This window comes from Apteryx rowi, unplaced genomic scaffold (genome assembly GCF_003343035.1).
Source record: "Apteryx rowi isolate R43461 unplaced genomic scaffold, aptRow1 scaffold_577, whole genome shotgun sequence".
NCBI lineage: Eukaryota > Metazoa > Chordata > Aves > Apterygiformes > Apterygidae > Apteryx > Apteryx rowi.
In genome coordinates, this window is record NW_020450846.1 from 514,218 (window position 1) to 527,230 (window position 13,013).

At 46.1% G+C, this 13,013-nt stretch overlaps 2 protein-coding genes across 2 annotated transcripts in view; one reads left to right on the forward strand and one right to left on the reverse strand.

Moving 5' to 3' along the window:
* Nucleotides 1-323: 323 nt before the first annotated feature.
* EMC1 (ER membrane protein complex subunit 1) lies at nucleotides 324-12,658 on the reverse strand. Its single transcript, XM_026082431.1, has 23 exons — nucleotides 12,542-12,658; nucleotides 12,102-12,226; nucleotides 11,766-11,831; nucleotides 11,504-11,597; nucleotides 10,937-11,065; nucleotides 10,269-10,395; nucleotides 9,736-9,885; nucleotides 9,385-9,552; nucleotides 8,750-8,821; nucleotides 8,208-8,267; nucleotides 7,822-7,944; nucleotides 7,482-7,578; nucleotides 6,500-6,616; nucleotides 5,313-5,512; nucleotides 4,911-5,060; nucleotides 4,206-4,367; nucleotides 3,858-3,977; nucleotides 3,462-3,599; nucleotides 2,897-3,070; nucleotides 2,521-2,731; nucleotides 2,197-2,281; nucleotides 1,579-1,708; nucleotides 324-1,353 (listed from the first exon to the last, which is right to left on the reverse strand). Exons 1-23 carry the CDS (start codon nucleotides 12,628-12,630, stop codon nucleotides 1,174-1,176), a joined length of 2,967 nt encoding a protein of 988 aa, XP_025938216.1. The 5' UTR covers nucleotides 12,631-12,658; the 3' UTR covers nucleotides 324-1,173.
* A 96-nt stretch (nucleotides 12,659-12,754) lies between these two features.
* The window catches only part of MRTO4 (MRT4 homolog, ribosome maturation factor), a 3,328-nt gene continuing 3,069 nt past the window's right edge, over nucleotides 12,755-13,013 (forward strand). Inside the window, exons 1-2 of the mRNA XM_026082438.1 lie at nucleotides 12,755-12,855; nucleotides 12,941-12,999. Of these exons, the coding sequence (XP_025938223.1) occupies nucleotides 12,828-12,855; nucleotides 12,941-12,999 (87 nt within the window). The 5' untranslated portion in view covers nucleotides 12,755-12,827. The remainder of the gene's footprint in view (nucleotides 12,856-12,940; nucleotides 13,000-13,013) is intronic.

Consider the following 13,013-nt stretch of genomic DNA (forward strand, 5'->3'; position numbering starts at 1 on the left):
GGCAAATCCGCTTAATAAATTCCCTCTCCAAGCACCAAAACCCTGTTGTTTCACGCACCAAACCCCCACGGTTTAAGTACAGCGGTGACTGTCAGGACAAGTGTCCCAGGGAGATACAATTAGCTGCAAAACTCGATTAGGAAAACTTAAAATCAGAACCTGACATTAAAACGTGCAATAAAAGCGAACATCCAGGATCCACAGAGGGAGAACGGAGAGGGTCTTTACTCTCAAATCGCCTCGAAACYGGGCTTTGCGTTACCAAGGAGCCGTACAGCAAGGCAGAAGACCTTTCTCAAATGCAGTTCAAGGCAATTCACCTCTCACCTTTGTGGACACAGCTCTTTATTTTCTTTCCGTTAAAGAACGACGCCAGAAACATCCAAATAAACGAGCTCCATGTTGTACACCAAACATGGGAAATTTTTTCAGAACAGGAAGGAACTGGTGGTGCAGCCGAAATAAATAAAGACCATGAGAGACTCGACATTCAAACTCCTCCCGCGCCCTTGCAACATACTTAAATGACCTTGCAACATACTTAAATGACCTCATACTTAAATTTCCCACCAACATTCATGCAACTTCTAATGTTCCTCTCAGTGAACTGGCTCAGCAGAGTCTCCTCTTCTTCTCCTGTCTTGCATACAGTAGCTCACACATTTATCAAGTCCACAGTAGGTGTCAGTGTCCGACTCCTCCTCTTACCAAGGCTTTAGTAATGGGGTTGAAGAAGAGGTTAGCATCAACCGGACACTTGTCCTCAGTACATCAGTATAGATCTTCGCTAAAATCAGGGTACATTGACTGGGGAAGATAACGTGATCACCAGATTCTAGGGCATTAGGACTTTTTTTAGACCTCTTTTTTGAAAGGTTTTGGAGGGGGGGGGGTTAGTCATAGCAGACTGATGTCTCTATCATCTCTGTTCCTTTTCTTCTCACAGGGAGGCGTACAGGCAGCGCACTGTTTTGTTGTACTAGCAACTCCTCCTTTCAAATATCTTCCAGCAGAAATGCAATATAGATACTCGCCTCCGTCGCAGCCAGGAAAACAGGAACTTCCGATTGAACCCAGCAGCAACACCGGGTCGCAGATCATCAGCCAGTCCGAGTCTCAGGTACCTTCTTCTCCAGCCTCGTTGATGCCTTCGGCGTTCCCTCACCCGCAGGCTTACCGCCAGGCACGGTTCAGCAGCTTCACCTGAGCAAGTCTCTTCGTAATCATAGTGGCAAAAACCAGGCCAAAGAGGACGCTGCTTATCAGCACGTAGTCATAGTCGTCTTTCAGGACATCGAACTGCTTCGATGGGTACACTCGGGTCTGATAGATGTCCAGGCCGTATGCAACAACCTAAGGAGAGGAGATCACGCGCTGGTAACGCGGCTTCAAGCAGAAAGCCGGTACATCAAAAGCGATGGACCTTTTTGTCTACAGCTCTGACTGAAACAAGAAAGGATTAAGCACTGAGCAGCCACATGATCTGAAGTTACAGGCTCCCTGCCACAGGTTATGGTATCGTGCTGCTCTACCCACCAACTCCACRGCTCTGCCAAGAAGCCTCTGCCCTGTACTCACCAAACAAGTGGACTCTAGGCCAGAGGGGGCTGTATAAATCCCTCTCATTCGCGATATGGTTTGATTGTAGTTGATAAACCTCTCAGCATGGATCTGCACGTCAGGAGAATACGGAATCAAGTTCTCTTCTCTGAAAGGCATTAAAAGAGAAATCAAAAACCATCTAAACACAGTATGCAAAGGACATCTTCACCTACATTTTGTTTCCTAGGAATTACAAGTCCGATCATTCTAAACTACTGACCCAAAGCAGCAAATTTAGCAGCTTTTCCCAGTGCAGATTTATTTCTGCAACAAGTAGAAAACACATGCCAGCTGGGTCACACTATACTGCAGCTGGCTCCTTTTAGGGTCCTAAAGCTTTAAAAATAATCAAGTGTCATTCTAGAAACTTCAGATACACAGACTCCTATTTCTTAAACAGCAGACAACAGGCATTTTTTTCCTATTACAGACAAATGTTTTCTGTCATCATAGATGGGCAGCAAAGCAGCTTCGCTAAGCATCATGCAAGGATTGCCCTGAATCTACACATGAAAAGTTCTACTTCAGCATATTACACACAAACCCATCACTCTCAAAGGTGTCCACGAACAGCGGCTATTGCGCTTTCCATACCTGCTCTGTTCTGTAGGGATTTCGGGACGGCGAGGATCCAGCAGAGCCTTTGGAAGGGAGAGGATGGCCCCAGAGGGAAGTCCAACTGTACATTAAAAAAGAGGTGCATCTTAAAAACGGTCATTTCTGACAGCATTTTCTAACAGCTAATATAAATGCCYTCCTGGTGCATGTCCTTGCCCTTGCCAGGAGTCCGGCGCAGCCCAAAAGCAGGCAGGACCTTTGGCAAAAAATTGCCTATTGCTCAGTTTTGAGCGTGATGCCTGGCTCATGCAGGTAGCAGCAATCTCTGAATACATTCGGAACAGAGCAGCGTGCACTTACTGAGCAAGTGACGGCTGGTGATGCCTCGTTCAGTGATAGTGGCCTCCATGGCACTGATAGCAGATGGGAAGATGTAAGATTGCTGGAGGACCTGAGGCAAAAGCGGACGGTCAAGGGAGCTGAAGGCTGTGGCGTTGTATTGCTCCGTTCCCTCGTACAGCTCCAGCACAGTGAACTCATTCCGACGTGCCTTCGTGTTCCAGTACTGGTACTGAAACGAGAGAGGAAGATGTCCTTCAGGAATACAGGGCAAGCCAAGTCTACAGTACAGAGGTAGCAGCAAATCACAGAGAAAGGTCAGAAAGTATTCTGCGTACAGGTTCAGCAACTGCCCCTACCTCCTAAAAATAAAGGAGGAGAAGATAGGAGTTCTTACCACCACCCAGTTCTCCGAATGGACAATGTGGACAGGTCCCTTCGCTTTCTTCTGTACTGAAGAGTGGATGATCCGGCCTGTGACTCCATCAATCAGATGTATTCCAATGAACGTGCGCTCATGATGCGTATCAGTGCTCTCTGTCACCACAGCAAGCAGGTTTGGATTCAAGGACTGCAGCAGCAAAAAAAAAAAAGAAAGGAAAAGCAGCTGAGACCCCCACTTTAGCGCCAGAGGCACCATAATTATCTGCATTTCATCTGGGACCAGARATGTAATGAAAATATCTTATTAGCACAGATCATCTGGAGAAGTCGAGCAGCAGTCCCTCCCATCCTCAGACATTTGACTGGCTTTTAATTGCTGCATGAAAACATTTTATAGAAAAAAGTCCACCAAAATTAGCATCTTCTGCAGAAGATTCTGATTTTCTCAGGTTAGGGACACTGATGCCTGTATAGAAAAAAAAGGCATCACAAGCAAAGATTTAATACCAACAGTGCCTAAACAGGGTATAGAGATCTTCCAGTGATCTAATATGTCACCAAAAAAGTTCCTACTGCACCTTATAGAGAACACTGCGATCGCCCATCACACGGCCCTGGGAGTGCACATGCTCACTGGATCTCTTCCCTTTCACCGTCACTATCCTCTGCACTTCCGTGGGAATGACCACCTCCCAGCTCTCCTCCGTGGTCAGGTCCTGCAAGAAACACATGACGCAGGAGAAGGTTTTCTCTGATCCTCTGAAGACACAGGCTCCACTAATAAGACACAGGGAGCTTCCTCTGCTTTTGGATTTTGAAAGCTTTTTAGGAGTCTTTTGAGGCCTAGTAGAAGTCAAAAGCCAGCTGAACTGTTTACACTCCAAGCAAAACTCCATAAAACAAGTGCAAAGATCTACTATTATCTAGAGAACATATAGGAAAATATCACTTATGCTGTAATGTTTCTTCCGTACCTTTTTCAGCCTGAACCCAGAGAGTTTTCCTTGATCGGCATCCACTAGATAAAAAAAGATAGAGTGGGCTATTTCTTCTAACTGACGAAGAACGTTCTTAGTCGCTGGGAAAGCTGTAACCTAGAAAAAGAAAAGAAGAATTGGAACACAGGTTAAAAATCAACTGACAAACAAAAAAAAACCCCACAGGTAATTATTTTAAACACGTTTATTATGAAGTTTCACCAGAATAACCTCATCTTTTTTTTTGAAATGTAACTCAAAGACATTTTTTAACCTTGCTCAAAAAAAAGGGGGGAATAATTAACCTGAATATGAAGAATGCTGCCTGGGGGCAAAGCAATTTACCTTGTACTCATCATCAATCAGGAGCAGCACTTTGGCATAGTCTTGATCCATAATAGGCAGAAGTAAAGTCTGAAGGATTGGACGCTTCAGAACAGGGGGAGCTACCTGACTCCGCTTCCCAAAGATGGGGTTAAAGACATAGAGAAAACTCATTTTGGTTTCCTAAAAAACAAACAAGATGCAAAACTTTTAGTAAAGCCAACAAAACAGCTGTTTTTCTATCTGTTACCTACTGGTGTGGACTACTCAGACCCTGGGTTCAACTACTCCACCCTGAAAACACGTTCTCTTTGAACACACATACCGAAGCAACTCCTCTGCTGAGAGAATATACATTGTTCTAACCAAATCCTATCTGCCACCTGCTGAAGCAGTCTCAAAGCAAATTAAGGTTTCCTCCTCCCTCACTTGCCTGTGGAGCACAAAACAAGCTGCACCCAGCTAAAAGAAAGCCACTGTCGCCTAGCTAATGTAGACAACGTATGACCTTTATTTTACGCAGCCAGAAAAAATGAATTACATTATTCCTTTTACTTAAATAATTCAAAACGAGCATCTTGACAGGGTTAGGACTGTGTTGCGTCTCTGCTTCCCTTCAGCTGTCATTCCCCTCCTCTCCCTACCTACCCAAAAAGACGCTTTTTCTAAACGCACAGTTTTCCTAGCTAAGCAGATTCAACGGAGGGATAGAGGAAAGGAACTCACCTTGTCCTTAACAAGCAGCGTACATTGTGGAGGGTGGGGGAAATGCGCTGTTGTTCTCTGGACCATCAGCTTGAAGGAGGAACCTGGTCTCACATTCCTGAGGTACTGCTTCCACAGGATGGTGCCAGAACTGCTTTCAATACCAAAAAGCTGAGCAACAGAGAGACCAGAATAAAGCCAGAGTCTAGATCAACATGTCTTTCACATTTAAGCACTGCAGTTTAAGCACTGCAGTTTGCTTTGGGGCATGACAGGGAAAGCAGAGTCTTAGTCCCTCTCCAATGCCACCACAAAACACGCTGTGCATCTTTTCAAGACGTTCTTCCCAGATGCAGGGAAAAAAACCAGTGGTGAGACCCTTTGCTACAGTCTAGAAACAGATTCCTACCCTGCATTCCTCACCTTGCCCGAAGCCGTGACCATGACCATCATTTTCTGGAGGTTGAATTCATCTCTAGCCAAATTATCAATATTAATCTCATTCTTAATCTGGCTCCGGGGTTTCCTGGCATCATAAAACATCTTCCAAAGATGGGCCGTCCAGGCTTGCAGCAGGATAAGTTGGGAGGACAGCCGCTTCAGAAACATCCCTAGCAAACCATCTGCAAAAGGACCAAAAATGATAACTGAAGGGGGAAAATATTACAAAACCGAAGGGGAAAAGTGTTACTTCCCGCTCCATAATTCAATTACAGTCTCAGACAGTAAAAGTAATGTGGCCATGCCTGAACTTAAGACAACTCTTAGCCTCTGCCTTCCTCTCCAGAAGTGCAGAGTTATAGTTACCGTTTCTATTACGGACTTTTTGGCATTTACCATCCGTTTCCCACCTCACCCTGCTGTAGCTCATTCCAAAAGACACTCTCAGCAACTGAAAGCAAACCTTCTTGCAGAGGATATAATCTCTTCCCTTGTATTCCTTCTTTCTCACTGGTACACTCAGCAAGTGCCCACCCAAAGCTAACCTGCCTTTATAGGGTCTCAAGTTCTCTTTGTGCTCAACACTCAGAGTAACAGAACCGCTTGGGGGGGGAGGGGGGGAATCATAATTCTGCCCAATGAGGGTTTATATTGCTCCTGTCAAGGAGCTAAAAACACCAGACTTCAACTATATTTCACCACTGAGGAAACCAAGCAGTAAAAAGATAAAGACCCACTAGAAAAAACTTGTCAGAAAGATTAAGAAACACACTGCATACAGTCTCTGAGGTTACCTTGAATGGCTGCATCCAGGACAGCAAGAAAAACAAAACAAAGCAAAAACAAAAGCTATTGCAAATGAGTCTTCCAGAAAAGGCAATAAGAGGATCAAAGGGAAACGTTTAGGAAAGATGGCTAAAATCTCTCCTACCTCTGTTACATTCACAGTCTGGAATACAGTATGTTCATGTGATCTGCCTTTGGCACTGAGCTTTAAAAGTTGGGACAGAAATGAGTTTATTTCTGATCCTATCGATCATGTTGCCAATAGCGGAAATTTGAATCCAAAGAACTCATGGCTTAGAGGAAAATGATACATTTCTTCAGGGGAGAAAAAAATCAAACAAACTCACATACTTATAGATAATACCATTAAGTTTATGGCTTACCTGCTTTCTTTCCAAATTCCCCCTCCAACTCAGCCTGTGCCCCTGTCAGAGGTAGATCCACCATCTCCAAGCTTACCACTTCTGCTAGTGACTCCTCTCTACTCCACACAACTTTTCCTGGAAAGAAATACAAGTAGAATATGGGAAAATCAAAAAAAGCACAAGCGTATTGCACATCTGTGTTATGTCCACTACCAAGACCAGCTAAAGCAACTGAAGATCTTTTGAATTTAATCTCTAGAAACAGATTTTCAGAGGCAAAATCCTTGCTCACTATAAAAAGATCTTCCAATGGGCCTTAAAATGCAAATCACTGGTTCTTAATGCAATGCAAAACACTGTACATCTGCTTTATATACTGTGTCTTGGTATTTCACACAAAGACCATGCAAAATACTTTATTCAACTGGAGTCACTTAAAAAAACACAGGAACAATAAGAGCAATTAAACATTATGAAAGGGTTGAAGCCATTAAGTCCATTTAAAATAACAGATAGATAGTATGAACTCCAGAATGCCTATTAAGCCCTTGAGGATTCAAGTTGCCGAGATGGAATTTCAGCCTTTTCTGCAAATTAACATTTTTGCCTTGAAGATCTTTTTTGAAGACACTTTAAGGAAGATCTACAAGAGGGCTTAGGCTCTCATTCTACAATGAGAGCTCTGAAATCTGTAGAAATCCATGAAACTCAAAGGCTCCGTTTGCACAAGCAACACTGCAGAATCAGTTTCTCAGATGAGTTGTMTTGTGAGAGTGAAAGATAATACGAGTTTCTGGTCTCCTTCCCAGGACTTAGTTCAGGACCATCTGTCTAGCTCAGTAACCTGCATATTGCAACCACGCAAGTTAAATTAATTTTGCCACTTCCAAAGAAAGCAATGATAATCTATGATAGTTTGGGACTGGATTCCATAACCCTGGAGATATCTCCTTGTCCTACAGTGACAAAATAGACCAGTTTAGCTGTTTGTGCCAATTACCTGGCTGCTGGAGGAACACTAGCATGTGGTCTTCTGTTTGTACCAGCGCTCGATAGCCCACGGAGTCATCCTTCTTCAGAAAGACCTGGATGTAGAGCTGGAAAAAAGAGCAAGCAAAACAGCGAGGATGATGTCCATCAGCTGCTTGGACAGAACAGAAACAACTCTCAGGCCCCACAGGTGAAACAAGCACGAACAGTATGACTGTGTGCCCCAGTCTGGTACATCAGCAGCAAGCCTTCCACCTCGTCTGAAGAGCTCTACCAGTCCTGCCAAATTGGGGTACGGAGAGCAGTACAAGTCTGATCAGCCACACGACTGAAATAAGCTCCCTGCTCACCTGCTCCGGTTTGGCGCCACTCTGATCCAGGTTAAAGGTAATGGTGGTATCCAACAATCTTTGGCCAGTTTCAACCAGGTAGAGATTAATATTGTAGGTGTGATTGGAACAGGTTAAGGATTCCTGAAACATCATGGAGAAAAAAGCCAAGTTAAACACACACGCCACACCAAATCCAATTCCACAAGAAGGTTTCACGTTTAGCAAGCTCGTGGCTTCAACAGGTTTTAAGACATTTTTAGACTGGTTATATGGAACCAGTGCAAAAAGTCCGTCTCCAAAAACATGGTTTAATACCTTTTCCATTCTGTTCCCATATGTGAAGGAAGAAAATGGCCTATTGATCAAGAATTTCTATTGCTCCTGGAAACAAGCTCATTTTATACCTGTTTCTGGGAATCCTCCGGAGTACTTCCAGCATGAAGGCCATCAGAACTTCCAGGTTTCTACAGTGAGGATGAGAAGAGATAACATGGCTTGGGAGCACAATGAGAGCGTGGAAAAAAATGGGGCTTTGAGTGCCTGACAACAGCAAGCTCTGTCTCTAGACTTGACTCTAAAAACAGGCCAGAGACAATTCTGAAAAAGATGAAAGCTTGCTAAGTTCAATAATCCTAAGAACAGAAATCCTCCATGGATAGATAAAGCTGATTCAGAGGTTGCACACAAGCAGCTTACACAGGGCTATAAAACAGGCTGCACACAGGACAGCATGTTTCATGAAGCCAGAGGCAGCTTTAGCTGGATGTAATCAAGATCTGCTTGCACTGTCTTCATATGTCTGAGAAATTAATTAAATCTTACTCTTTTTGAAGTTACTAAACATCCCTGGAAATCTGTGAAGGAAAACTCTTGTGGAACCCAACTCCAGCGCATGCCCATATTACAAAACCGTGCTGGTCACATAGTACGAGCAAATTGTATTCACCAGTTCACTCCTGCAGGTGAGGACAGCAGCCACAGTTTTCTCCCCAGTTGTTGCAAAGCTTACCAGAGCTGCCTGAAAAAAAAAATTAATAGCAAAGCATAAAGCCAACAAAAACAGTAAAAGCTACCTGCACAGGAAAATAAACCCTACTGAAAYTAACACTGGATCCTCTACAGTCAAATTCCAAACGTTATCATCTCACCAAAGATAAAATTACACCTCGTCAAAGACTAAAAAGGATTCTTGCAAAGAAGTAAATGTTTGACCTGCACAAGCTTTTGAATCGCTACCTCTAGTATTACTGAGCTTTTTAAAGCTTTTTCACCTTTCAAAACTTCTCAGCTGGCCTAACAAAAGTACTGCTATGCTACTGGTCGCTTAGATGCATGTGTCTCTCTCTGTCCAGTGACAAAATATACCTAAACTGACATTTRAAAATATTTTAACAGCTAGYATAAATGAAATCAAATGGTTTTCAAATGTTGCAGCAGAAAGCACAATTGAAATGGGAAACTCAGYGGCTTGTTCACAACGCTTAGTGGGGGTTTGGGGGAGGTTCTGTTTGTTTCTAGAATTTTTAAGCTGTAGTCAACTCTTTCAGTTAAGAGTTCTGCAGCTGCATTTATCTTGGTTACCTGCTGGAAGTCCCGAAGGTGGCTGAGCAGCCCGTGCCTGTACTGCAGCAGGGAGAAGTGGCTCGGAGACAGCTGCAGGAAGAACTGGGTCCGCGAAGCACTGACAAGATTGGGTTGAGTGGCCAATATCCTGGGCTGGAAGCCRTCAGCAAACTCCAGGTCAAGTGACTGAAAAAGGGAGATTAGCATATGGGTTCAAGAAAACTTTTTCTCCGGTGCCCATATCAAGATAAACATGGAATAGAAGCAAGGAGGCTTGCACTAACACCGGAGCAAAGCTCTGGAAAAAATCAGCTGGGCACACTTAGTTGGACAATTAATTATTTATGATGCTCTGTCAGCGCTGCTCACCTGCAGTGGGATCTGCTTCATCTCCTGCTCCGTCTCCAAGGAGCAAACGTAGAGCGAGTGCGCCTCCATGTCCATGCACACCAGCACTGCCTCCCCCACCACGCCGCACGCTCCGTTTAAGCTCTTCAGCCACGGGGCCGCTACTCTGACCTGCCAAGCAAAACGCACGCTGAGTTGTCAACAGCACAAAAACCTTCGAAGGATCAACACGGCTGTGACCAAGATATTCAAGTCAGAAGTATTTTTACCCATGACCTCGGGATAAACTCTCCATCAGCCTGAGATTTCCAGGATGGTCTTGACTCTGCCAGATGCAAATCTGATTAARTTTTGCTTTCAGGGCATTCAGCAGTGGAAATCTATTTCTTGGTCCATAAGCAATGCCGCAGTCAAAGGAAAGTTTAGTCTCTACTACGATAACAATTAATTACTTTGCACRTCACACCACAGTTACCTAGTTGGAAGGGCATTTGGTAACATCAAAGCCAAGCTGGCAACAAATCCAACATTTTGAATCCGTATTCAAGCACTACCTGTTTTGTAATTTCTCCATCCTCTACGCTGAAGGTTAGGACATTCAGGTGGCTCTGAGGAACAATTCCAAGTACRTAGATCACTCCAGTCCCATGGGAATATAATAGCTGGTACTGAGCRCTCTCACTGCAAGAGAAGCAGCTGCTGTAAAGCATCATCTTCAACTGCTACTCATTTACACTCAAATTCTACTATGATGGGTCTTCTGAGGAAAGACCGACTCAAYTCCTAACTTGYTTGTTCTAAAAGAAACATTCTGTCTACCCGCACAAATATTTTACAGATATCTCACCTTCAGTCACTGCTTTCTGCAGTGAAAAATGTGAAGATGACAGAGGCGTAACAGGCAGTGAATTTCTCCACCCTTCTCTTACACTCTCCCCAATATTCCTTTCTATGYAATTAAAAAAAGCAAAATAATTCGTGGTTTCAGATAGGAGAACCTCCTTCATTTTTCCGGAAAGAGCATTCCATTAGCAAAGCTCATAACACACTTGGAAGTTCTCCCCCTCTGTCTTATCCTTTCAAAAAGTAACTGCTAGCTTTATTTGTCTTAGTACCAAAGAAGTTTTCATAAGTAAAGGGGAAGCACAGCATCCCCTTCTCCTCAAAAGGTCAGGTCATTGCACGTCAGCAACTGCAGCTTCTACTTAAAACATTTTCTTACCTTTCTGGTAAATGCTCTACCCATTTCTGGTGCCCATTGGAAAGGTAGTGCAGAGAGATGGCTGCCTTCTTCAGGACTGCCACGTATTTCACCAYGTCCTGCAGCCCCACCAAACCAGCCATCTGGAAACTAAGCGCAGGTCAGAGACAGTAGATGAGAAAATGATGTTTATGAAGAATTCACCCTGTTTAAAGACTTTCTTCAAACATTCAACAGCGAGCTTAAACTATAATTTAAAAACAGAGTCCGCTTTACCTATCCTTAGTGATTTYAACAGAGTACTAGGCTGGAATGCAAACACCTCAGATCAAAGTGGTACTTTCCAAGTTTGACGCGTTGTAAACTGGGGGAGACAACTTACCTGTGAAGCGCTTTGTATCTCTTCCTCCTACCTGTTTGCCAAGGGGTGGAAACAGCATTAGACCTGACCGCAAGCTTCAGGAATTCCCGAAGTATTCATCCACGTTTTATTTTAGGAACCTCATGCCTAACTAACGTTTCCCTAGAACATAACTTCTTCTTCCTACACCAGCACTACAAAGGGAAAGAGACAGTCCAAGCACCCACCTGCCGGTGTCCAGTGACGTCTCCCAGTTCAACCCACCAATGTTGGTCTCCCAGGAGCGGAGAATGCGCCCACCGTTGGACACAGTGATGGCATCTGCCCAGAAAACAAACAGAAGGGCATAAATACAGGACTTGTTTCCGCCGCAAATCAGTGAGACAATTACTTTTGGCAAGTTTAACGGTTACTCCAACAACACATGGCTGGAATCCCACGTGCGAGGACAGTCACTAACCCCAGCACACCATCTCATGTTCTCCTTACCCTGTCCGTGGATCAGCATCGCATCTATTGCTCCTTCATGAGTTCCCTTATCTACATGGCGCCACACTGAAGGAACAAAGAGTTAAGTGAGAAACAGTGTTGCTCCCTCAAATGCTTTTACTTGTTATTATGTTTAAACCTAAGTTTTCTACAGCAAAAAGCTCCTACAGTCCATGAGCCTATCTGTCCTAAGCAACAAGCTTTTGAACCGCAGGCTGGCAAAGCAGTCTGAGCAATATTAACTTACTGGTATGAAGATGTAGCATTAGCCCCATCACAGCCAGCAGATTCCCCTGGAGAAAACCCTGTTCGGCCCTAAAGCCCCGCTTTACTCACGGATTTCACCAGTCCTGGAGTTCAGAGCGGCCACGACGTTCTTCTCGGTGGCCACAATGAGCTTCTTGGAGCCCTGCGAGGCCTCCAGGGAGGCGAACTTGAGCTTCCCCACATACTGCTGCCTCCTGGGGGAGGGAAGGCAGGGGGAGAGAATGAGAAGGGGCCACGAGGAGCCTCACTGAGGGGAAAGCGAGTGGGGAAAGCCCCCACGGGGAGGATACAGCGGGACGGGGCACCGGGCAAGCACGGAGAAGGGGAAAACCACGGGGGAAAGGGTGTCTCCCCCCCCCCCCCAAACACACGCGTCGGAGACGGGGCCCGCCGGTACCGGGCCGGCGCCGCAGACGGGGCAGGCCGGACCCCGCCGCCGGCTCCACACAGCCGGCAAGCCCGGCCCCCCGCGCTCCCCCCGCTTCCCCCCGGCCCCGGCTCGCACCCACCAGTCAAACTTGCCCACTTGGTCCTCGTAGACGGCGGCCGCCAGCGACGGCAGCAGCAGCAGCGCCACCTCCCACAGCGCTACCGCCATGACAGCGGCCCGCCGCGATCCCGGCACGCCCCGCGGCGGCCGCCGGGGGCCTAGCACCTCCGGGGCCGCCCGCGCCGGCGCCTGCGCGGAAAAGCGGCCGGATCAGGCGCGGCGGCGGGCGGCCCCAGGGCGTTCCCAGCAGCCCCCGCGGCGCTGAGGGGAGGGGGAAGGGAAGGGGGCCTCGCGGCGCGGCGGCCATGCCGAAATCCAAGCCGGACCGCAAGGGTGAGCGCCCCCCCTTCTCCTCCCCCCGCGTCCCGCCGGTGCCTCCCCCGGCTCTAACGCGCCCTCTCTGCTCCGCTCCCCGCAGTGTCCCTGACGCGGACGCCCAGGAAGGGGCTGGAAGCCAAGCAGGCTCTCATCAGCGAGGTGAGTACGCGGCC